This window comes from Procambarus clarkii, chromosome 68 (assembly GCF_040958095.1).
Source record: "Procambarus clarkii isolate CNS0578487 chromosome 68, FALCON_Pclarkii_2.0, whole genome shotgun sequence".
Taxonomy (NCBI): Eukaryota; Metazoa; Arthropoda; class Malacostraca; order Decapoda; family Cambaridae; genus Procambarus; species Procambarus clarkii.
In genome coordinates, this window is record NC_091217.1 from 13,396,973 (window position 1) to 13,424,156 (window position 27,184).

At 41.8% G+C, this 27,184-nt stretch overlaps 1 protein-coding gene across 2 annotated transcripts; it reads right to left on the reverse strand.

Annotated features, from left to right (window-relative positions):
- Positions 1-1,094: 1,094 nt before the first annotated feature.
- LOC123774822 (dual specificity protein phosphatase 23) lies at positions 1,095-25,970 on the reverse strand. Of its 2 annotated transcripts, none has more exons than XM_069310868.1 (4): positions 25,905-25,970; positions 21,945-22,126; positions 8,566-8,737; positions 1,095-1,339 (listed from the first exon to the last, which is right to left on the reverse strand). In XM_069310868.1, exons 2-4 carry the CDS (start codon positions 22,073-22,075, stop codon positions 1,142-1,144), a joined length of 501 nt encoding a protein of 166 aa, XP_069166969.1. In that variant the 5' UTR covers positions 22,076-22,126; positions 25,905-25,970; the 3' UTR covers positions 1,095-1,141. The 2 variants fall into 2 exon arrangements, with proteins under 2 accessions (XP_069166969.1, XP_045625438.1); XM_045769482.2 differs by having other exon boundaries at positions 25,854-25,919.
- Between the last annotated feature and the right edge of the window lie 1,214 nt (positions 25,971-27,184).

The window sequence follows — 27,184 nt, forward strand, 5'->3', positions numbered from 1 at the left end:
CACTTCCAAAGTTTTGAAAAACCTTGACTCGCATAGTGAAGGCTTCTACCCCTCCTAGGGATTTGAAACTCCTTTTCCTTACACACTTTTTTTCACACTTCCACTACATTACCATTTTCACAGATGGGTTTTAAGTCTACCAACAGTATAAGCTACCCTATTGTATTTCCTGACCACACCTATATGTGTTACCTGCCCCCAGAGATTAGCATCTTCACAGCAGAATTTTATGAAATTTTATATGATCAAAGTCAACTACTTTCTCATTGTCAACATTCCTTTGTCGTCGGCATTGACTCTCGCAGTGCCCTCATGGCTCTGGAGTCATTTAATCTAATCCATCCTGTGGTAGTCGAAATTCAACATAGGTTGTGTCTTATCATCAGCAGATTTCAGACAAGCAAATTTTGCTGGGTTCCCAGCCATACTGGCATTTTCTTAAATGAGCGTGTGGATGCTGCTGCTAAGGAGGCTATCTGCACTAATCCTATTTCCCGCAAAGGCGTTTGTTTCGATTTCTACCCAGTCATTTATTCCTCAATCCGTGCCCGTTGGGAGTTATTTGTCTTCAGTTACTGGTAACAAACTGCGTGCTCTTAAGGGTAGCCTTTCCCCATGGCCTTCCTCCTACCACCGTAACCGGCAGTGGAAAACAGCTCTGGCGAGGTTATGTATTGGCCATACACGCCTAACTCACAGACACTTAATGGAGCGCTGCCCTGCTCCTTGTTGTCCCTCTTACAATTGTGCATATCCTTGTTGAATGTCCTCACTTTCAGGACGTGTATGCGTCTTGCTTTCCGCCTGTCCCGTGATAGAATCCTTGATTAATCAGATACCTTTGATATCGCTCCCCTTATGCACTTTTGTTCTAGCATTGGCATCTTTAGTGATATTTATCACTTTTGAATATCCTGCAACTTTGATGGTGTTACATAGTCTCCCCAGCTTGGCTCCTCCTTTTGATAATAACTGTACTGTACTGTACTTTTTGCCATATGGAATTGCACCTTGGCTCTTGTGCCTTTCATTTATTTCCTATCCAGAGCTATTATATTGAAACTGATGTTTTGAAAAATTAATACAATATTGGCTAAATACTATTTAATTTATTTTTGTTCAAAACCATAAAATATATTGTTCATAAATGGCCCCAGGCAATGTAGTCCCTAAATTTTTTTACAGCCCTCTCTTGCTCTCGAGTCTCAATGCTGCCTGGGCGCATGAGTCTGACATTCCATATGGCTGCTTCAGGAGCCTGCCCATAATACTTCATCAAATAGCATGCAAGCATCACTCCAGTTCGTCCTCGTCCCATTCTGCAGTGAACACACACAACCTGCAGATGTTAAGCATTTTTTATATAATACAGTAATAGCTTATGCAATCACACTCTCATTAATAGTTTTTCTAAATAACTATCGATAAAAGTACACTATAGTCAACTCAACTTTCCACAAAGAAATTTAACACAGACTACTTTTGTGCAAGATAAAAAAAAGTAAAAAATTTATGAAGCCCAATCCATTCCAAGGGTCAAAATGTAGCCCCCTAAAAATCTAATTTTGAATGTAATAAAACTTTCTGGTGGACATCTTGATGGCAACCTGGATAGCCCTACACTTATGTTACACCGGGTCCTTATGGGTCATAATGCCTACAAAGACAAGAGACAGAATCTGGACCATTTACAGATGCACAGAAAGATGGGGATATTAGATCAACCCAGACTAAGAGGAAATACTGCCAGTAAGTGTTCCAAAACACACACCTGCAAGAAAATTAATAGCAACTGACAACAAGAACACAGTCATTAAGTTGTTACCACCAATAGTTACTCTCTCACTGCTGGGGTCAACTTGGCAAAACTGGATCATACATGTCTGCCTAAATTTCTGGTGGGCCCCCCTCTCAGTGGTTCCATTGTTAGAGGCACTTCATTACATTGAATACCAGATTTCTCGGATGGACCCCTATAGGAGAACGTTAAAAAAAAAAAAAATGCCATTGAATGTAATGAAACACCAATTTCTGGGCAAGCCCTGGTGTAACTACTATGTTGCATCAGCCGTAGAGTTCTTAGGGCTACTGGGAACCAGAACCAGAAGCTGGCACCCCTCAAAGAGGTGCAGGGAGCAGGTGACACTGCCATCTGACCAAGGAAGACTTTCAGAAAGTCAGCAAACTGAAACTGAAGCCTCACAATCTGCCTAACCCCTTGAAACCAGTGTGCATTCATTCACCCACCCATACTCGTTTGTGGGGTGGGGGAGGTGGTCTCATACCATCCAAGGGTCCAAGCCCTTATTCTGGAGCACATGCACACAAAACCACCACTCAAGGACCTAAAAGGGAGAGAGGAAATCGAAGAGCCATGGGACTTGCCCAGAAATTGGCATTTTGTTACCTCCAATGGCAGTTTTCTGGGGTTTTTCTTTTTTCTGTGACTGAATCTAACTACCCCATGGAGAAGGAAGATAACACGGGGACTCACCAGGGAGGGAGAACCACAGGCAATGTGATTGAAGATGAGACAACAGGCCGAGAGACATTACCTAAGGCCACATAAGGAAGATGAGGTCCAGGAACATTAATTAAATACTGGGCTGCCAAAACCCCGACAGGTACGACGACAAGGCCGACAGGTACTTATCAACTGGGTGCCAAGTCATGTGGGAATAATAGGAAATGACATTGCAGACGAAGCTGCAAAACTTGCAACTTAGAGAAGAAATGTAGACATTTACATAACAGAGTCTATCACAGATTAAGAAAGTAATTAGAAACAGAGCAATGCAAAAGATGTACAGTGACCACAACACAGCAGTTGCAACATCAGGATCTGCGGGTTGGTACAAGAATTCAACCAACTATGAACCACTTAGTTTGATGAAAGGGAGCAGTAGAGCAACATAAGTGCACTTACATCGCATCAGGCTTGGATACCCATGTGCATGGGAAATAGGCTTACAGGTTCCGGAAGATGAGAGGAAATGTCAACACTGTGGAGAAATGCCCGACAGACCACTGGAACATTATCTAACACAGTGCACAGTTACAAACCCATTAAGATTTCAACTTAGATTCAACAGAGCAGAAGAAGTTGTTAAATACATATGGCAAAATCTTACTGAAGCGACCATACGAGTAATAAATACTCATACTCCGCCGAAGTAAAACAGAAACAAGCAACACTTAGTGGGCCAGCCAGAGGCTTAGGGCCCCTGCAGGAATATCCCTGCAAAAAAAAAAAAAAAAAAAAAATTATCTGCCCCGGGACAGGAGTTGCCACGAATATATTTTTACTTAAGAGTTCAGTCAAGTCCTGCATTTTTGGTACCAATTTCTAACGTAAAATGTGAAGAAAATTACATATATTCAATGTGTTTACCATGGTTTTTCAAGTGCAATGTTGTATTGGGCTGTCAATAATTATATTTATATCACAGAACACACTATTGGTACACAGATATATATTCATGTCACTAATATGAGTTAAATATTATATTCTTTGAACAATAAAACGTACTGTTTTTGCTGTTATTACACCATACACACGTTATATATAACTACCTACATTTTTGTGCACCATAATGAGCCACTAAGCTGTTCTAGTCAATCCAAACAGCATGCACCACCACCTGACTGCAAAACAACAACTCCCAACATATTACACACATCACTAATTCTAGGCACAATGCTGCCATTATCAGAATTCTGGGGCCAGATTCTCGAAGCAGTTATGCAAGCACTTACGAACCTGTCCATCTTTTCTCAATCTTTGGCGGCTTTGTTTACAGTCATTAAACAGTTAATGAGCTCTGAAGCACCATGAGGCTGTTTATAACAATAACAACAGTTTATTGGGAAGTTTTTATGCTTGTAAACTGTTTAATAAATGTAACCAAAGCTGTCAAAGATTGATGAAACATGGACCCGTTCATAAGTACTTTAGCAACTGCTTCGTGAATCTGGCCCCTGGTCATTAAATCCTGAAAGTGAATAATTTTCCACAAGTTTATTTTCTAAAGGAATATGAACTGTTGTCTCAAGATGCTGAGTTGCACCAAACAATGGCAGTGCTGTGGCTGTATTGTGTTGTGAATATCATAAACACCATTGTGTTCTGAACATTGTAAATAGCCTGTATCACAGACTGGATCATCCATAATACTATCATCACAAAATAATAGTGGTTACTTATATATTTTGTCATTTTTTTTAGTGGTGCTGCTAGCTTGTGCTGCATGCACTATCCATGGTTGCTCACTCAGGAATGGTGTCCACAACTTTTTCAAAATGGGGTTTGTTTATTTAAGGCCTGAGAAATCTGATGGGAGCTCGGTGTACCCACTGGAGTTTTAAATCTCACATGGTATGCTAAATCAATCTTATGTTGACCGGCATAGATTGGTCAGATAAGCCTCATTCATCCCTGTATGACAGCAGAAGTTAATAACACTACAGACAACCTGAGAAACAAAGAGCCTTGGAACAGGGAATGAAGGGCCCAGGATCCACCCAGCAATGTAAACAGATGATTGAAATCTCCTGAAACTAGCACAAGTTTGTATGCCCCACCTATGCTCCACCTATGCTCATCCAGAAATTGGCATTTCATTATACAGTATATTATTTAACACTGGTTTTCTGGGGGGAATCTCCTTGTGACTCACTGAAGCTAACTACCCACAGAGAAAGAAAACAGATGAGCACTTACCAGGGAGGAGGGAGCACCACGGGAACTAAGACAAAGATGAGACTCCCGGTCGAAAGCCACACAAGGGTGCTGTAGCCTGGGACATTTGACAAGATACTGGGCCACCAGAGCCCTGTTCAACCTTCAAAACACCCCATGCCCGAATATCAACACAGGACATATTCATGAACACAGCTGAGAGTGTGGCAACATCCTGGGCATGAGGGGTAGACCAGACGCTAGCTAGACTTACCATGGTGGACAACCTAAGAAAGAGAAACCTTGGAACCCAGGACCAAGGTGAGAGGATCGACTTGAGAATGGTCCAAAACGGACCGAAACGTCGTCGTCCCTTCACCTTCTAGCGTGTGGTCTGGTCAACATACTTTAGCCACGTTATTGTGATTCATCGCCTGCATGAGCGGATTAACTCACAAAGCATCCACCGAGACAGAACTGGTGGGACAAAGATAGCAATGGAGAGCCACCACCAAACACAAGATGCACCTCTGGCCACAAATCGAGCCTGGCTCCAGGCTGGGCTTGGGGAGTAGAAACTCCCAAAACCCTATCCAGGTATGGCTGGATAGGGAAGCCAATCGACTCATTCTTCACTAGAAAAGAAGGAGCCGGCTGCCGACGAACAAACCACCCACTAGGGTGAAAAAGAACAGCCCCCACTGCCAGAAGAGAGCATGAAGCTCACCATCTGAAAACTGGAAGCAAAAGAAACCAAAAACAAAGACCTGAAGAAACAATCACTGACCATAGGGAATACAGTACAGTAAACTGAGGAGACAGAAACAAAAGAACGTGGTCCAGAGACCAAGCAGGCTCAGGCAGAACATGAGCAGGCTGGAGGTGAAACAACGTATGAAACACCTTGCAAAATGGATCCAAGGTGGTAAAACCCCAAGTGCCAGATGCAGCAGCTGCACCAGTGCTGCACAATACGAGGCGACAGTATCTGGCACGAGATGATCAAGAAAAAGCCAGGACAGAGAAGAGCATCACATGCTCAGAAACCGAAGAACAGTGACAAAGAGAAAGGAAGTGGCGAAAGGAGTGTCATCCATGAAACCTCATACTGTTGCCTCGAAGGAGACTGCAGGTGGGACACCATCAGTGAAGTCACTTGATCACTATAGTGATGGCAATAAATATGCATCAGAGATACCAGACGTGAAGAGCAGAGGAGAAGGTTAAACCAGTAAAGTACATCACCAGGCTGACCCTCTGAGGCAGAGCCATGGAAAACCACCCGTGTTCAGACACTGAACAAGCAGTGCCTGAAACCAAGGCTGAGCCAGCCACCAAGGAGCCAGAAGAATCACTCTTCCCTTGTAAGACTCTGACCTAGCTAGGACCCAGAGCAACAGATGGATCAAGAGGAAGCGGTACAGGAACCCCTACCTCAACCAGTCCAGCCGAAAGGCATCTACAGTGAGGGCCTCATAATCTGGGAACAGAGCCATGTACAAGAGAAGATGCCAAGACCACACCGACATAAAGAGGTCTGCACCTGAATGTCTTGTAAATACACAGGAAGGAAGCCACATCAACAGTCCACTCTGTGGAGACAAGAAGGAACCTCGACATGAACAGAGAGGAGAACCAAACCCAGAGAATCCAACAGAAGAGCTACCCGAAGCATTCAGCTCCAAAGAGGCAGGGACCGAAGCGACCTACCCCCCAAGAGCAGACAATGAACCATGGAAGAACAATCCGAATGGAGCTGGAGCACGAAGCCTGGAACCACCAGAACTCTTTGCAGCGCATATCACATCGGTGCAAGCTCTTGAACTGTACTGTGAGCCTGAAGGAGGAGAGGAGATCATTGAGGCTGGTTGGCTTGGTGAGAACTGGTCACAAAGCCCCAATCCAGAGCTGAAGTGTCTGTCAATACGTCAAGTGAGGATGAAGGTAACAAAACTCTGAAAAACCCAAAGAGAAAGCTGATGATGTAGCAGATAGCATAGTACCAACAGAGCCCACACCCAATGATTGAGGCATTGGCAAAAGGGGCTGTCCTAAAGAAACCACAATAGCTACCGAAGCCTAACCTTGCCCAAAAGAAACACGAAGCAAGCAAAGTTCAGTGCATAACTTCTCAAGCAACCACCAAGTCAGCCGAGGTTGACTCAACACTTGACAGTTTGTGGTGCTGCAGGCTGCAGCACCACAAGGTCAAGGCTACAGCACGTTTAGTATGTGAACCCTAGTGCACCCCACCAGCAACGTTGCTTCCGACTGAGGTAAAGACAGTGGAGCCAAGAAACCTCGACTCACCCAAGGCGAGAACCACCTCAAACAAGGAACGACGTCTTAGGGAGCACGCAGGGAGGAAACCTGAACACATGCAGCTCCAAACACACTGGAAAACTGGCTCATGCTACACCATAGTACTGTACAAGGAGAAGCCACCTAGGGCAAACACAACACCACTTAACTGAATGAACATGACACCGGAGTCAGTACAGGAGAGAGGTGACCCAGTGACCATTATGTCAGCACTAAAACTGAGCATGGAGATGCTGGCTGATGGTTGGCTGCTTCCCCCCTCCCTTCCCAACTTGAACACACACGTGCTAATTCCGAAAGATTTAAATTCTTTACATAGTTAGGTGAGGGGGATTTTTTTTTCTTAGCATAAGTTTTTTGAATCCAGCAGTGGTTTGTTTTGACTCTGATTTTCTGGATGCCTTTCCTGGTGGGGTGCTGAAAATAAATATCATTGCCCCCTGCATTGGGTTCTAGCTCTGGCCCCTGGCTTCTACAGCTAACTTGACCCAGTAGATGGTAACCATCTCTGTTTCAGGGAGCCACAAGGGGCATTTTTCCCCTGAAACAATGATAAAGCATTAGAAATATGAAGAAAATATTATATATTGAATATTGTGCAGATACAATTTTACACAAAACATGCAGAGCTGGGCTGAACTCTGGTAACATGTTATGAGATTACCACACCCACCAGAAATGCTTAATGGTTCATAATTGTGCATGAAAATGTATGTAAATAAAGTGTGTATATAGTGCAATAACAGCAAAAAAATATATATGACTGTTTTAAGCAAATAAAATAATGTACATCTTATTGACAAATATATCTGAGAGTACCTATGATCTACATATTATGTGCTACAAAGAACATTACTGACAGCTCATTATGTTTAAAAAAATATATATCGTAAACCATTAGAAATATGAAGACATTATTATATATTTGATGCATGCAGTAAAATTTTTGCACAAAACATGCAGAGCTCGGGTAAACTGATAACATGTTGTTAGATTACCAAACCCACAAAATTGCTTAGGGGTTTGTAATCATGTATGGAAAATGTTTATAGTTCTATATAAAGTGTACACAATGTTATAGAACAATAACACAAGTTCTTGCTGCTAAGCCAATAAAATAGTGGGTATTTTAGTGCCATGATTATACTGTACAGTATTTGAGCATTCTGATGTTCCACACATCTTATTATATAAATTTCTTAAAACACACATTACTGACTAATATTACTGCCTAAAACAAGAGAAAAAATAAATCAGACATTGAAATAAATATGCAAGAATATTTCTGTTGCAACTCCTGCCCCACACCTGGCCTGGGGCGATTGCTCAATGCTCATGAATCGTGACTTAATGAGACTCCCAGACTTCGCTATTGCAAAAGTAATTTACATAACATTTTATTTATTATTTATTTTTCCCTTTATCAGAAACATTTTAACAACATTAGAGAGAACAAATTTTTTAATTTTTGTCTTGCGCAATGGGGAGATGTCAACAATAATGGGATTGCAGTGAAGGGGTAAATATGCATGGGTTGGGTTACTTACTAAAAATGTCATAGTTACCTTGTTTTCTTCATGTGCTTTGTCACAAATCGAAATAAATTTACTAATTTGTTCCATAGATGGATCTTCAAATTCCTCTATATGGATGAGATGACACTTGAAGTACTTGTGAGCTGACCTATGGGGCTGCCTTTCCTCACTTAAAGTCACAACGACACCCACACCTTCATTTCTGTACAAGTAAATATGGAAGAAAATAGTACCAATTTAATATTAAGAACCAATAAATATTTAGCATGTGTAAACCATTATCTGCTTACTGATTTTTATAATTGTCAGTTATTTAGCCTCATGCATCATGTGGAAATTGTGGAAAATTTTGACATTGTGGAAAAAAGTACAATTAAGTTAAATTAAATGTTAAAATAAGTTAAAAAGTTATAGTATATAACTAGTTATAGTAAGTTAAAATAATGTTAAAAACTCATTTTGCTTATTGGCTTAGTTATCATGTTTAGCAATTTATATTTATTTATTAATTAATTAAATAATATACTGTACTGCTGTGATATTTTTAATTAAAAAAAAGACTAATACAAATTAGGCTATTACAAAGGATTTAGTTAGTATTGCAAATCAATAAAGGGCCTTCCTTTTTGTGCTGACAAAGTTTGAAATAATAATTTATTTAATAATTTTTTGTGTCATGGGACAGGCAACCAGAGTGTATATATTAGGGTCCCGGTAGTATAGGTGGGATTGTTCTCGACTCGCAATCGAGACTTCCGGGTTCGAATCCTGGGTGGAATAGAAGTGGTTGGGCACATTTCCTATCACCTAATGCACGTGTTCACCTAGCAGTAAGAGGGTACCCAAGGGTTAGTCAGCTTGTTGTAGAGTTGCATCATTGGGTCAGTAATTCGACCTTTGGGAGGAAAGGACCTCAGTATATGCCTAACATGTATATATACACTCTGGCTGCCTGTTGCCGATACAATGAATTATTATTATTAATTATATACATGTTAGGCCTGACAGGGGCCTGACAGGGGCCTGACAGCTGAAAGGACAGCGCTTTGGATTCGTAGTCCTGAGGTTCTGGGTTCGATCCCCGGTAAAGGGGCAAAACAAATGGGCTGAGTTTCTTTCACCCTAATGCACCTGTTCACCTAGCAGCAAATAGGTACCTGGGAGTTAGACAGCTGCTATGGGCTGCTTCCTGAGGGTGTGTAACAAAAAGGATTCTTGATCGAGGACCGGGCCGCAGGGACGCTAAGTCCCGAGATTTCCTCAAGATAGGCCTATATCGAGGTTCCCCCCCCCCCCCCCCCACAGGATGTAGCCTCACAACAAGCTAACTCCTGGGTAGCTATATTTACTGCTAGGTGAACTGAGGCATTAGGTGATAGTAAATGATTCCAAGCATTCCTATCCCACCCAAGATCATCACCTACTCAAATATTTCAAATTCACCAGTGTTTGTTTACTTAATAACTACTGGAATAATATCTTGCTATTATTAATTTAAATATACTGAATCATAAAAAGACATTTACTACCAGTTTCAAGCAGAGAATGCATATATAGCTAACATGAAGGATTCCTTTTTGATGAGACTTGCTAGAATTTATTTTTTTTCTTATTAAAATTGATCCTTCGGTTTGTGTAGGATAAAAAAATTGAGTTAGATCCAGTTTACATAAACCTACGACTGGTCTAGAGGTGTCGTAGCGAGACGCCGTGTTTTTAGGAAGATTTTCATTCCTAAATGCCTTCCTGAATCCCGATGTAGCTGCCATGAAGATGGTAAGAACAAAAACTTTCTTAATTACATGCGTAACTGCTTCGTGAATCTGACCCTAGGACCAGGAATGTCAACCAAATAACAGGTGGTCCCTCTCTGAAGGGACCAGATTCTGGCTCGTGGTCAATGGTAGGCATAGAACTCCAGGGACTGATGGCACCAAACTAATATGACACCTGTCAGTTTGGATAGCCTCAGGAAACCAACATGGCTCCCCACAGAAAGAATACCACAAAACCTCATTCTGTTGTCGATAAAAGAAATGCAGGTGGGACACCTTCAAAGAAGCCACCTGCTCACTGCAGAGATTGCAATAAATATGCATACAGAAATGCCAGATGAGAAGAGAGGATATAGTCAAACCAGTAAAGTTCAACATTGGGCCGACCTTTATAAAGAGACTGAGCCACGGAAAAACATCCAGGTTCAGACACTGAGCCAGTAGAGCCTGAAACCAAAGCTGAGCCAGCCACCAAGGATCCAGAAATAGCACCCACCCCTGTGAGGACTCCAACCTGGCCATGACCCATTGTAACAGCTGGACTTAAGTGGGAAAGGGGTGGGGAAAGAGGTACTGAACCCCCAACCAAGACCAGGAAAGCCGGAAGGTACCCACCACGATGGCCTCACAATCGGGGAATAGAGCCGTGAATATGGGAAGGAGCCAAGACCATGCCGAAAAAATTGAAGCCCGGGCATCCGAACGTTTTGCAAAGCAACAGGAAGGAGGCAGCATCAATGAGGAAATGCAGGAAATGAGGAAATTTCCTCAGCAGTCACTGAGGAAATGGGAAGGAAGTAAAGGACAGACTTTAAGGACTTCTTTAAGACTACTCATAGCCCAGTCGATAGAGCTTCGGCCTCACAAGCATGGGGTCCATGGTTCGAGACCAATACAGCCCAGGTGATTGGAAGGACAAACTGAGAGAATGCTGGACACTCGTTGGACCTTGAATGGAGCAGACAGCCAAACTGAAAACCCAACAAAGTGCCCAGATACAAAGATGTAGGGACCGAAGTGATCACCCTTCCCCAGTAGAGACAATGAACAGTCTAAATAGAGCCAAAACATGGAGCCTGGAGGAATCTAATCCCCTGCAGTGCATGCCACACTGCCACATATCCCCCAACGGTGGAGGAAAGCATCAGCGAATTGAACCTTGAAAAGCCTTAAGAGGAGGCCAGCGGCGCAACTGGTGAAAGCCCGAAGGCACCCACACCCAATGATTGCAGTAGTGATGGGAGGGCTGCCCGAGAGCACCAGAACAGCTGCAGAGCCACACCACACCCATAGGGAAATGAAGGAAGCAGTGAGGAAGCTCCTGTATAACTGCACATGCAACAGTCGAGACACCCGGGGCTGACACAACACCAACTGATGACAGAGCTCCAGCCAGGACAAGGCCTCCAGAAGAAGGGAAAGCAAAGCCAATGAGTGGAGGAGGTGGGATAAACAAGTTCGCTCCGTTTCCGAGAGAATTCAATCGTTTACATAGTTGTGGGAGTTCTTTACTAACATGTATATATACCTATGAGGCTGTATATATACCCTAGATTGTGGGTTTCTAGGAATTGGCCACTTTTGAAGCCAGTGATGGTGTGTTTCGACCTGCTAACTTTCTGGTTGCCTTCCCCAGTAAGGTGGCAAAAATACGTATCACTGCTTTCTGTGCCAGTGGGCCAGGTACTGATGCTGGTCCCAGGTAGGTCTATAGAACTACATGGCTGATGCAACATAGTAGATGGTACTATGGTGTTCTGTATTGCTGTGGATGGCCTTGGTTGTAGGGTTACTGGTAATTTGGTTACTGAATATAATACTTATAATAGTACATGACTAGCAACAGTGAAGCCTACACACTCTCTGTTGTATAACATACTGCTGGCATATGAAATGCAGTGCATACAAAAGGATAGTGCCATTTGCTATGAACATGACATCCCTTTTTTTATTTAAAAAGAATGAATACAGGATGTCCACCATGATTATAGTACAAAGCAAAGTTATTGACACTAAGTTATTAACATATAAAAAGATTTTCCATATATTTTACATTAATTAACCACTACACTGTGCAGAGCGTCTTGTGGCACTGGATCGAGAGTGCGCAGAGTGCCTTGTGGCATTTGTAGGTATAGGGAGTGATTCAAAACTCCCACGGGTACATGGGGACTCACATCCTGTGCCTCAGGACTCCTGTAAACAAACGCCAGCTTGGGAAAAAATCATCGGCATCCATGCTGGCTGTGAGAGCCTTAGTACTGAGAGAGCAACCAAGGCTGGCACATGCAGGAGCCACATACAGCACCCTTGTGCAGCTAGGGGCCACAGCACCACTTAGTAATGATGAATAAAATAGGTAACTGAAATTATTTTGCATTGACAGTGTTATAAATGATCCTGACGGTGTTAGCTTTCAAATTGTAAGACGGTTGGTGTATAGCCTATCCTGAGGTGGCTAGGCCTCGCATGACGTCATTTCCCATAGAGCGGCAGTTCCCGTTCTCAAGTAGGCCGCGCCAGTATCTCACAGACCTAAACAGGGTAGGACCTCAGGACCTTCAACAACCAAGCAAGGACGAATAAAGACTATGTACAACGTTCAAATATCAGTGAACACAATGTTAGTTATGATATTCACAGCATGTGGTAGAGAGAGAGCACCCAGCCAATGTTTCCTGCATACTCGCATCATGAAACCTTATGTTTCATCACCAATATTCACTTGGTTATGTAAATGGATTCATATTCAGGATTTTGTGACAGGAATGTGATAATAACAGCAGTTTTGTAACTAGCCATAACAAGATGAGTAGAATATTGGAGGCATTGTCTTGCATCATGTGACTGCTGGTGTCATCTGTTTGTGGCTCCATGCTGTGTTTTGATTTCATCACCATACTTACCAGAAATGCTTATTCGTATGTTATGGTGCATATAAATGTTGATAGGGGTATATAACATGGGTATATAGTGTAATAGCAACAGGAACACTGTTTGGTTGATCTAAGAATAGTGTATATGTGTTGCCATGTATGAGCTCCATATTTTTGAGAATAGCAAAGTTCCACATATTTAACTATATACATTTCATACATTACACACTATTGAATAATATTACAGCAAAAAACTAAATATAAACTATTCACAGACACTGAAATAATTATGTAAAAATGTATTTGGGACAGCCCGGCCCCCCCCTTCCCCACACTCCGCTCTCGGCCGCTAGGCTAACCTTGGATTCTTGTTCTGTGTATAAACTCTCAACACATGATCTTCGTGGCTCATTATGGTAAACAAACATGTAGATAGGTATATACAACATGTGCATATCATGTAATTATAGTAAAAACACTGTTTGATTGTAGAATATAATACAGTATACATGTCACATATATGAACCCCATAATTCTGAGTAGTGTATAGCGATGTTCCACACTTTGAACTATATAAATTCCACAAATTACACACTTTTGAATAATATTACAGCAAAAAAATCAGAGAAGAAACAAATGAGAAACATGAAAATAGCTGTGAAAATTTATATTCGCGGGAACTGCCACCCCACGGGGTGGCGATTGTCAATGCGTCCACTGTTGTTTGCAGAGTTGGGTCCTCAAGTGTCGCAGTATGGATTTCATCAAGAGTGAAAGCCTTAGGGATTGCAGCACAGGTTACAGAGTGTACATATTCCTCGGCAAGTTGCTGATGCTTGGTGATGGTGAAACTGCTGGCAGGATGTCGACTGATGTAATCAGCGAGATTGCTTGCACCCGGCTTGTACTTCACCGTAAAGTTGTATGGTCAAAGACAAAAAGGCCATCTCTCAATCGAGATGGTGGTTTGGACTTTCGATTATTGAAGATCATCTCCAACAGCTTGTGGTCAGGGACTATCGTGGTGAAGGGTGCTCCAAGCAGATACACATTGAAGTGTTCACAGCCCCATTCAAGAGCAAGAGCTTCCTTCTCTGTCTGACTGTTTCGTTGTTCAACATCTGTGAGACAACGGCTGGCGTAGGCAATTACTACTCTGGAATCTGGCTGACCAGGTTTGTGTTAGGCTAAAACAGCACCTAAACTAACAGGAATAGCATCCATAGTTAGTTCAGTGTTCAAAGAGTCAAAGTATACAGCAGTCGCATTCTCTACTAGTGCATCCTTTCACAGCATCAAATGCATTTTGCTCAATATCACTCCAGTATGATGATGCATTTTTCTTCAGCTCATAGAGGCTTGATAATGGTAGCAAAATCTGGAATGAAGCGAGAACAGTAGTTTGCCATTCCCAGAAAAGTATGTACTTGAGTGGACGTTGAAGGAGGTGCAGCATTCTTGATAGTACAGTGGGGCCTCGACTTACAATGGTAATCCGTTTCCAGAGACGGATCATAAATCAAAGCGATTTTTCCCATAAGAAATAAGGGGAATTGAATTAATCCGTTCCCCACCCTCCAAAATATTAACTTACAAATACATTTTATACTGAATACAATGTTTTTTCTAACTACAATACAGGACATAAGTTTATCTTACCTTTATGGAGATCTCTTGATGGCATATGGAAGATGGTGATGAGGGGGGAGGAAGAGAGGTGTTACTGTTTGGAAGGGCAGTCCCCTTCCATTATAACATCAGGCAATGATGACTTTTCTGGGGTACACTCTCTCTTACGTTTTGCCTGCATACCACTAGGACCTGGTTGTGATTCACTGCTTGTTTGTCTCACTAAAAACCTTTCCAGAGATTTTTGTTTTTCCATATGTTTTAATTTTTGTCTGTAGTGAGGCATCACAGTGTCATTATAAAGGTTAAGGCAACGGCCTACTGCACCGTGATTTGGGTGAGTTGTTTCAGCAAAAGTTTGCAATTCTTCCCATGCTGCACACATTTTCTTAATTAATGAGGAAGGGACATTCTGTACCGTCTCCTCCTCCCCTGAAGAAATTTCCTCAGCTGTCTCTTGTTGCTGTTCCTTGTGAAGTTCTTCGGTGGTCAGTTCTTCGCTGTGTTCCTCCACCAGCTCGCAACGCACAACACTCAGACCACTATGAATGCCACTTCTTTTTCTAAATTTCTCAAACCATCCCCTGCTTGCCTTAAACTATTTTGCATTTGCATCACTCGTTAAAAGGTCTTCATGCAATTTTCAGGCCTTTTCACAAATGATGGCCTCTGAAACTCTATCACCCGCTAACTCTTTGCTGTGTATCCAAAATAATAATAACTGTTCAACATCCTCAAGTGTTTGTGTTATATGTTTCTTGATTATTGATACACCTTTTGCCACTTTAGCTCTCATAATGTCCTTTTTCTTAGCCAGTATGGTGAATATCGTTGACTGAGATTTGTTGTACTGCCTAGCTAAGCTAGTTCAACAACTCGCACACCATCTTCATATTTACGAATAATCTCTTGTTTCTGCTCTATGGTCATCCTTACATAGGTTTTTGTATGTTGAGCCTTATCATTGACTTTCCTGGGACTCATGGCGTGTTATATAATAATTACTTTAATGTTCAAAATGCAAAAAATCACCACAAAAGCGGAAATTCTTATAGGTGCGATCGTCACTAAGCTGGCAGCTGTAGTAAACTGAGGCAGGTCAACCTGTGTGACCGGAAACCATGCGTTCGGGTCCGTCGATCCGAACGTGTACCAACAAATATCGTTAGTCGACGACACCATCGTATGTCGAGTCACATTTTTCGATCAAATTTACATCGTAACTCAAAATTATCGTAAGTCGAGGTGCCACTGTATAACAAAAACATGCATTTGGTTGATAAATGTGACATGATGGTGGGTGCTGTTGAGTGTGTACGTAAAACAGTGAAGTGGACCAAAAAGATGTTTTTTCACCTTGTTGATGTAACCATGCTGAACAGTTTTAATATGTATCTGGTGAAAACAGGTCATAAACCAACATTCTGTGGTCTAGTTTTTCTGTTGTGACAATTACCTGTACTAACAAAGTTTGGCAAAGACATTCCTGGCATACAAAGACCAATTCAGATCCCAGTATTGCACCATGCTACTACACCCAGGCTGACTTATAGGGAGGGCTTTCAATTACACAGACTAAAAAATTTACCACCAAGGAAAGTGTGCAATAGCCCAGCGTGAATGCTTTGTTTGTAAAACCACACAAATGAAACGTGTGTCGTCCCTTTGTGTCATGTCAATTGCTTCAACCACTGCCAGTCTCCAGGACTCCTAAATGCCCAATAATGGTGAAAAAACCTGTACATATTGAGTAAGTGGTTGTATATAGTGTCTATATTGATGACAAATCTGAATACATATTATATATATTGTAAAAGAAAACATTTGTATGCACAAAATTGTGACACTAATATGTGAGTGTGCATTGAATGTATGCAAGTTACATTATAATACAACATCAAGTGACAATATATTGAACAGTATCAGTGAAAAAATTATAGTAAAATAGACCTAGACACTGTAAATAATGCAGCGAAAATAAATTCGTTGCATCTCTGTCAGCTTGAATGCAGCGCACGACACCACCGTGACGCACACTGCTGGACTACGCACTTGCTGTGACATCATAATCAAATTTCTCGGCTCATTCATGTCATTGATAAGTAAATTAAAAAAAAAAAATTCCCATGATCAGGGAACACATTTGAACACCTTTACAAGACAAAATAATGGTTTGGAATTTTTTTTCCTTGCGCCTGGCCATGTTGCAGGCTATAATCGCAAGCGCCTCCCAAGGGTTAATGTTCCTCAGAATACTAAACACTTACTGCACTGTGTATATTAGCTAAGAATTCACTGTAATTACTTTAATTTTGCATAGAACACAGGTATTTTAATGCAAAAATTCACAACAGTGCACAATACAGCAGCAACTGACCTCTTACCTAGCCTTCTATACATGTGGTGTTCCAACTCACAGCTGCACAGCAGTTGTCAGCAATTTTGTTTGATGAGTTTTCAGCACTGTCAACACAACAGACAGTTCACTGCATGATCAGCATGAAGAATTGTGTAGCACAGAGCGTCATTTTGTACACAGCATCAGTAGACATCACACAGCTTCAGTTTGCACATAGCTTCCTCAACACACAGCTTTAGTCACCACATAGCTTCCTCAGCACACAGCTTCAGTCAGCTCAGCTTTAGTCAGCACACAGCTTCAGTTAGCACAAAGCTTCAATCAGCAGTAAGCTTCAATCACAACACAGTTTCAGTTAGCACATAGCATTGGTAGAACACAGCATTGGTAGCACACAGCATTAGTGTGATGCTCAGCCAGCATGTTTTCTCCTCCTCCTCCTCCTCCTCCTCCTCTGGGGCAAGACAGCATGCTTGTCTCTTGTGTTTTGAGCTTTGCAAATACTTGCCTTCACTGATTATCTTCGCCCCCAGTATGGTATTCCGTGTTGCTGTGGATGGCCTTGGTTGTAGGGTTAATGTAAAGCCATTGCTTGGTTACCGACTTTAATATTTATAATGGTACATGACTAGCAGCATCTAACCCTAAGCACTCTGTTGTATACATACTGCTGGAGTATGAAAGGCATTGCATACAAACAGATGGTGCCATTTGCTATGAATTGTTATGATCCCAGGTAGCCAAAAAACGAGTCTCCCCTTTGAGAATTATTATATCATGCAGGGGTGCCAGATTTAAGTCGCCAAAAGTTGCGAGCTGAAGAACTAAATGTCACAAACTTTACAATAAAAGTAGCCAAATATTTTTTTTCCAATTAATTCGCTTTTCAGAATAAACAGCCCAGCTTATTTTAACTGTCACCGAAAAAGTAGTAAGTAGCGACATACATAGCTGGCTTTTTAATTGAATACAATTATCCTAATTGGTAACCCAATTGGGCTACTAGTAGCCCAATCTGGCATCCCTGCTATCAGGCCTGACCTGACTAGGAGGTCAAAGAAATATAGACATGAAGATTCATATGTAAAATAATTGGTTGGATTTGATAGATAATTTAAGAATATGGGCAGTGAATCAGAAAATAAGCAAATGACTTGACACAAGATGTGGAGAGTTAGCTGGAGGTGTGAGGCTCACTTAAGAGGAGCTTGAGCTCACTTGAGCTGAAGAAATCATGAGGGGAGGGCATGCTCCGTTTGGGCCCCCCTGGTGAATAAGAACCCCTGTTTGATATACCTTCAAGAGGAAGGAAGTGGACAGACGTCTCAACTGAAGAATAAGTTAGGAGGCATGTTAGCTCAAGTCAGGAACTGCAGAAGGTGTTGAGGGGGCAGTTAAAGCAGTTCTGTGGGTAGCCTGAGGCGCCCTTAGTGTCGCCGCCCCATCGAGGAGCGCCCTGTAGGAGACCTTTTTGTGGTAAGCACAATTTTAACCAGTTTACAGTGATTGCCTATAGTTGACCGTGTGCCCAGCGATCGTAGTGAATGTTTATTGATACATTAGGCATATTTTATTAAGGCAGAAGCCCTAAAATAAGAGAGTAAAGTTGGAGGAATGTCTTGGAGGGCGGAGCGACATCTGTCCACTCTGACCACTGGAGGGCAACTGAGGGGCCAGCCACCAGCTGCCTCGAGGGCCGCCGGGCCAGGCGGAGGATGGACCAACCCAAACGGGGCAGTCCACACTCACAGCATGTAGAGAGCAGAGAGATGTTGGGTGTAAACATATTGTGTGGTTTATTTCATTTATGTGTTTATAGGGAAACATTTTTATTGGTGTGTCAATGAGTTGCAGGTTTGTCTGGGGAAGGAGTTGCTGAGAACTTCGAAGCCAGCAGAGAGGGAGTAGTTGATGAGACTCCAAGGTTGTGGAAGGTACTGAGCTCTGTGGGAGAGCAGCCATACAGTGAGGAAGAGAACCTCAAGTTGTGAGTAGTGCAATGAAGTTTCACATGCTTCTGTGATACCAGTGGTAAAGCAACATTGTTTCTCAAGGAAGACTTCATGGTGTAGCAGCCGGGAGAGCTGTGGAGGACCCTGGTAGACGGTTCTAAAAAGACCTGATGATGTCAGGAAGGCCCTGACATCATCAGGTCTGACAGCTGAAAAGAACTTCCAGATGTGGAAGGGACGTTCTTGTTGACAAATTGTAGGGAGTTGGTAGAGTGTTTGGTTGTTATTAGTGTGAAAGACGCAGTGAAAGGTGAGTGGTTGATTACCATTTTTGTGCCAAGAAGTACTTAAACTTAAGTCTCCGTGGTGTAGTAGTAAGACACTCGCCTGGCGTTCCGCGAGCGCTATGTCATGGGTTCGTATCCTGGCTGGGGAGGATTTACTGGGCGCAAATCCTAACTGTAGCCTCTGTTTAATGCAACAGTAAAATGTGTACTTGGATGAAAAAACGATTCTTCGCGGCAGGGGATCGTATTCCAGGGACCTGCCCGAAACGCTACGCGTACTAGTGGCTGTACAAGAATGTAACAACTCTTGTATATATCTCAAAAAAAAAAAAAAAAAAAAAGTATAGAGTTACAACCGTGGGCTGGATTACCTGCAGAGACATACATATGTGTTCTAGGACTGATAGGATGATTGATTGATCATTGTTGTATATCAAGGAATATTTATGATGATATTTATGTCATTGCAGTTATAGACTGGTTTTCCTTGTATGCATTTATGTATATGTGTATATATATTCTCTTGCTGATAGTGCAATATTGCCTTATGAGACTTGACCTACTTGGTGAGGTTGATGGTATAAGTGATGAGATAGCAGTTAGGCTACCACTTGATAAGCAGATGACAGAGTCCTGATGGTATTGGAGTGCAACCTGACTACAATAGTATAGAGTGTTGGAGATATATTATTATATGTGTATATGTATTGTCCATGTGCCTTGTCCAATAAATGTATTCAAATTTTCTGGTGTTTGCCCTTGTCCTAGTGAGGCTTCCCAGAAAATAGGAAAGAGAGAGAGAGAAAGAACCAAGAACCAAAGCTGCGGACAGGGTAGTACGGAGCAACATCAAAGAAAAGGGGAGATCATACCACATAAGGAGAGAGTGGGGAGTCACGGCGGCTCGAGTGGGTGTGCGCACGTGACAACGAGGCTAGTGTTGGAGTCGCATCCCCTGAATTTGTGACGCTGAGCCCCTCTCCAAGTGCCAGAAGCCCCCAGGGTGATCTCCTGGTCAAAGTAAGCACTCTACGGAATTTTGGGTTGGTTGTCCGAAAGGAAGGACGACCAACGAGAACAACATCAACAACACCATAATAGAATATGAAAGGTACCATCTTAGCATACAGTAACTTCAGGGTGCCACAAGGTGCTTCCCCCAAAAAAACTTTGTTAATGCTAAAAGCAGTCACTATTGACCCATTAAGCCGATTAAAATATTCTGTAAAATATAGTACAGTATACCAAGGATAAGCTGTTTATATCAGTTCAGACTTAATATTGTGCCAGTCTCAATCTGGGACACATCAGCAATAAATTAGATTAGTGTCCAAGAAGAGGAGACAACAGACAGCCAGAAGTGACACTAGACAGAATCAAAGTTATTATAGAAGATTAAAAAACACCTGGAGGAATTGATTATAGCAAAAGCAATATGGCCACACCAGATATCATGCTAATTGAAGAAATCTACAGGAATTTGTAACACTAGAAACAAGAGAGCTAACAGAAATCTAGAAAAAGCAAATGTAGCCCCAATATTCAAATAAGAAGACATGTAATAAAGCTAAACATAGAGCACTCAACTACAGACCAATGTCACTTAACATGTATCCCATGTAAAATACTGGAAAGTCATCACAAAATTTTTTTTTACATTTGGAGAGAGTAAATTTTGTAATGGAGGAACAAGGATTTATTTTATAGTAGGGTCACCAAAATAATCCTAGAGAATGAAGGCTCAATAGAGTCCATCTTCATAGACTGCCAGAAACCCTTTGCTACAGTTCCTCACAAAAGACTAATACACAAGTTGGAGAAACAAGCAGGGATGAGAAGAAAGACAGTGAACTCGGTAAGAGTACCTGCTGAACAGAAAAAAGGTCTCAGTCAGAGAGAATGTATTAAGACGAGGTGTTTCACAGGGCTTTGTCACAGGACTTGTCTTTGTAAGTTAAGTAAATAACATTCCAGAGGGAATGAACATATACATGTCAATGTTTGTATATGATGCAAATTAATAAGGAGAGTAAGAACTGAAGAGGACTGTAAAATGACGCAAGAAGACCCTAACAAACTTCAGGAATAAGATAAATGGGTGCTAGAATTAAATTAAAATAAATAAAAGATAATAAAGATGTTCAAGAGAAACAAGTAACCTGTAAGCTATGAGGCAAGGCATAAGAGACAATTCATTCTTTTGGGGGACAGGAAGCCTGTGAATACACATGCAGGCTTTTATCGAGGCCCCAAGGTCGAACTTCTGATCCTCCCTAGGATGCAACCCCCCACAACAGATGACTAACTCCCAGGTGCTATTTTACCACTAGGTGAACCATATCAGTCCCACCCACCCAAGATTTAAACTCAGGATTTATGACCGAGTCGAGAACAAACCCAACTGTACTACTAAGACCCAGATAGGTAAACACAGCGCTGTTATTAAACTCGAGTTTGGTACTAACAATCTAAAAAATATTTCTATAACATATATACAGTGCTATATATCTTTATTATAATCTTTTCTTTACCTGAGAAAGGCCACATTAGCCTTTGATTCTGGCTGGGCACAGGCACAAATCTTTTCCTTTACAACCCAGGAAAAGTTCCACGGCGGAGAAATATATTTGTTTGCGACATCGCCTCTCTTCATCTTGCTCATTTTCAGACTATTAATGAGGTTCTGTTGAAAATCTCAGGAAGGCAGCAAGTCCTGATGAAAGAAAAGGAAGAAAAAGTGGTACTGAATGGATAACATTCTGAGTGGAGCACAATGATAGGTAAAAAAAAAAATCAATGTTAATTGTAATGAAATACAGTGTAGCTCATTCTGGGTCAGCCCCAGTGGCTTCCTGAAGCTATCTCACCAAGATGGCTCTCCACTACTCCAGCACAATCACAAGAATCCTGTTTGGCCTACTGGGGACCAGAGCCAGAACCTGGCCCCCATAGTGTGGCAAACAGAGCTGAGGACTATTATCATCACCCCATCAGGAAAGCAACCAGAAGGTCAGTGAAACTTTACATACAATCTGCAAAACTGATAGAAAATGAAGCAATGAAATGGCCAAATGACTGCAAACTGTGTAGATGTAAACCCATTAGCATCAATAACCACAATACAAAGCCCCTTTGTTTAACCCTTAACATGCTAGGGGTATAATATCCTTTCTTCCCCACAGGCGCATGTAATTTTGAAAAAAAAAAAATATTTTTTCTTCCTAACCTGTTAATTTGTGTTTATTGATCACGGGAAAAATAATAAAAAAATCGTAAGTGGCATATATTGCCCACTATAGGGCGGGGAAGTCTGGCAAAAAACAGGCGCTGACTCTGCGTGCGTCCCAGGTGGTCTGTTGATCGCCAGCTGTCAGGCCGGAGTTGCCACAAAGAGATAATTACCTAATTATTTCAATGTCTCCAATTGATTTTTGATAGTTTTTTTGCTGTAATATTATTCAATAGTGTGTAGTTTGATATATTTATATAATAAAATGAGTGAATCATCGCTGTACTCAAAAATATGGTGTGCATATTGTTGATTCAATTATGTTCATCAATCAGTGAACAAATACTTTGTCGGTTATTACACTATATACACAGGTTATATATAAGTATCTGCATGTTTTGTTCACCATAACGAACCACTAAGTAGCTATTATGAGTCAAAAAGTAACGAGGAGTGACCGCCATGTACCAGCCAGTCACTCACGCCCTCCCTCAAGTCATCTGAATCACCCACATTCTCCTCCCACAATACTGTTTTTGCTTTTATTCACTATATACAGACGTTATATATAAGTATCTACATTTGTGTTCATCATAACGAGCCACTAAGTTGGTATGCTGAGTGGCAGTGGCAGTGACAGGCAGTGGCAGCCCGCCACTGGCTGCCACTCCCTCCCTCCCTCACCTCACCTGACTTGCCACCATTCTCCACCAACCATACTGTTTTTGCTTTTATATACAGACGTTATATATAAGTATTTACATGTTTTGTTCACCATAACTGTACATCTAAGCTTGTATGGTGAGTAAAGGCACAAAGACGTAGGACCTCACACAGTCAGCTGATGGCTGCCGCCCTCAAGGCCAGACGCACTAATATTTCTCCTCCAACAATACTGTTTGTGGTGTTATTACGCTATATACACACATTATATATAAATATCTACCTGTTTTATTCACCATACTTGTACAAATAAGCCGGTCAAAATTTTTCTACAATGTACCTTTTTATCTTACCTGATATGTTACCTTATCTTGCAGCTACCTTGCAATGATTTTGGGGCTCAACGTCCCCGTGGCCTGATCCTCGACCAGGCCTCTTCCAGGACTGTTAGATTAAGGACCTGCTCGAAACACTGCGTGTTAGTGGCTTTGCAAGAATGTAAAAATACCAGTCTTATGTAATCTCGGAAACCCATTTTACCTTCTTGTAAATAAAATTATTATTTTTATATTACCAGGCAGCCCAGAGCCCCAACCCTTACCTGCTCCACTTCTTAGTCTGGAGCTAATAGACAACAAAATGACAAATCAGTGAACCTGGTCGGGGAGAGAGAAAGTTAGGGAACAATCGGGGCTCACCCAGAAAGAGACATTTCATTACATTTAATACTGGGGTTTCTGGAAGGAACTCCTTGGTGGCTCCTTGAAACTAACAAACCATGGAGAAACAAGAAAACAAGAGACTTATCAGGAAGGAGATAAGGCTAGACCTAGGATGAGGATGAGAACACAGGGTGGGAAACCCAGCCCAGCATATACCTAAGACCAACAGGGACCAAGGACACTAACTAATTACCAGGCCACTAAGATCCTGCTCGACCTCCAAAACCCTGAAGTCTGAATATTAGTCTATGTAAGTATACTTCCGATGAGGTATACTTACGAATGTCATGAGCCCGAGAGCTGGCTAGAATTGATGACACTGTACACAACTTAGGAAATATGTGCCATTGAACAGGAGACCAAGGAAACAGGGTCAGTCAACAACACATCCATAAAGACAGAACTGGTGACATGTAAGTGGTTACTGAGTGGCGACGAACAGCCGCCACTGGACACAACAAATGATGCACCCCCAGCCGAACTAACCAAGCACTAGTCTCCAAAGAACCCCCTCCGGAAACTAGCCAACTCATTTTTTGCCAGAAAAGAAAGAGAAGACTGTAGATGAGCAAACCACCCATCAAGGGCAAACAAATGAAACCCACACCTCTGGAGAAAAGCACAAAGTTCACCTACTCAACAGCCAGAGATAAGAGCTAGCAAAACAAAGCTTTGAGAAAAACATCCTTGGTTCAACGAAACGAAACCATGAACGAAAGGAGGAAAGAAACCTGGTCAAGATAGGTCCAAGTACTGAGCCCTGTGGGACTCCGCTGGTGACATCTCGCCACTCTGATGTCTCCCCCCTCACCGTTACTCGCCGTTTCTTGTTGCTTAAGTACTCCCTTATCCACTGGAGCACCTTCCCTTTTACTCCTGCCTGTTGCTCCAACTTTTTTAACAGCCTTTTATAGGGTACTGTGTCAAAGGCTTTTTGGCAATCCAGGAAAATGCAGTCGGCCCACCCTTCTCTTTCCTGCCTAATTTTTGTTGCCTGGTCATAAAATTCTATTAAACCTGTGAGGCACGATTTACCATCCCTGAACCCATGTTGGTGGTGCGTTACAAAGTTATTTCCCTCCAGATGCTCTACGAGCCTTTTCCTCACGATCTTCTCCATCACCTTGCATGGTATACAAGTTAAGGAAACTGGCCTGTAATTCAATGCCTCTTGCCTGTCACCCTTTTTGTATATTGGGACCACGTTAGCTGTCTTCCAACTTTCTGGTAAGTCTCCTGATTCCAGTGACCTGTTATACACCATAGAGTGTGGCCCACTTAGTGCTTCTGCACCTTCCTTTAGTATCCATGGTGAGATTCTGTCAGGCCCAACAGCCTTTGTCACATCCAGCTCCAGCAGACACCTTTTGACCTCATCACTGGTGAGGTCAAATTCCTCCAAGGTTGCTTGGTTTGCCGCCTCCTCATTTAGTGCAGGGGCTTCTCCTTGTTCTATTGTGAAGACCTCCTGGAATCTCTTGTCGAGTTCTTCACACACCTCCTTGTCATTCTCTGTGTATCTGTTCTCCGCTTTTCGCAGCTTCATCACTTGTTCCTTCACTGCTGTTTTCCTCCTGATGTGGCTGTGGAGCAGCTTTGGTTGGGTGTTGGCTTTACTCGCGATGTCATTTTCAAACTGTCTCTCTGCTTCCCTCCTCACTCTGAGGTATTCATTTCTGGCCCTCTGGTATCTCTCCCTGCTCTCTGGTGTTCTGTTATTTCTGTAGTTTCTCCATGTTCTTTTACTCAGTTGCTTCGCTACCTTGCAGTGGCTTTACAAGAATGTAAAAACATCAATGCTATGTACTCTCATAAACCCAATGTACCTCCTTGTATATAAATAAATAAATAAATAAATAAGTAAATAAATAATTAACTCGAGGACGATGCCGAAGATCCAGCAGATCGGATGCACTCTGAGTACTCACTGGGTAACAGAATGTTTACGTCGCTTAACTATAAGGTACCAAATAAATAAGCACGCCCAGTGAGTGGTCTTGGACAGTTAGTTAGTTGAGCTACCTCATCCCTTTGTGTGTATTTTACCTCAATAAACTTATTTCAATTTCAATTTCAATTTCAATTCAGTTAGTTATTATTCACCCCATACCCATCCTAAGGGTGGTGGTGGAAAGGGTTACAGAAGCACATAATGAGCTCAGGAACTGAACCCCGTAGTTTATTTAGTTAAGCAAATATCAATTTATTTATTTATTTATTTATTTATTTACAAGAAGGTACATTGGGTTTATGAGAGTTCATAGCATGGTGTGTTTACATTTTAGTAAAGCCACTAGTACACATAGCGTTTCAGGCAGTAACAATCTTGTGAAGGTAGTTAAACAATTGTAGTTTAGTTTTAGTTTAGTTCATTTATTATGTACCCCATACCCATCTTGTGGGCGGTAGTGGAAAGGGTCACAGAGGCACATAATGGGCTCAGGGACTGAACCCCACAATTCATTTAGCTAAGCAAGTTACAATCTTGATAAGCTAGTTACAAAATTCAGTATAAGTCGTCACATCAACAATAGGTTCGAGATCGACCACAAGTACAGTTTCTAAATTAAGCAACTGACATATGTGGAGAGCTAGTGTCACAATTGATATGTTTGTCCTGCACACCGCCCCCCATCCAGTGGGCAGCGGTGGATAGGTTACAATCACTCGTAGTTACTACCTACAGTTAGCAAACTGGGGATATTTGGCTAAAATTTCTGGTAGCAAATCATTTAGAATGAAATATTTACAATGATTGAGAAGGTCATTCCACATTCTGGGTCCCTTGATTTGTAGAGCATGTAGTGAAATGCAACGCAACCCCGTACAGTGGGATGGGTATGGGGTGCATAATAAAAGAACTAAACTAACTACCTAAACTAAAAGTATTATTAGATTAATTATTATTATTATTGCTACTTCGTATACACAAATTGTTTAAAATATATATTTAGGAACACTGTTCCTATAATTTATTTCATAGCCAACATTATATTAAGAAATAATCATACATGCAGCTGCACGGCCGGACTGATTTGCTGACCGAAACACAGCATACAGCCAAGCCACATCCAAATATAAAGTTAAGACAGCAGCACCGAATGACAGCTCTCTCGCTCATTTCACCCATTTAACCTAGGGCGGAAATTTCATTTTC

Excerpts from the sequence above, each read along its gene's own strand:
- LOC123774822 (XM_069310868.1), bottom strand. The coding sequence starts at position 22,075 with ATGAGCAAGATGAAGAGAGGCGATGTCGCAAACAAATATATTTCTCCG. Across the intron at positions 8,738-21,944 it reads GCTAATGTGGCCTTTCTCAG|AAATGAAGGTGTGGGTGTCG; the intron begins GTAAAGAAAAGA and ends TTACTTGTACAG. Across the intron at positions 1,340-8,565 it reads AAGCACATGAAGAAAACAAG|GTTGTGTGTGTTCACTGCAG; the intron begins GTAACTATGACA and ends TAACATCTGCAG.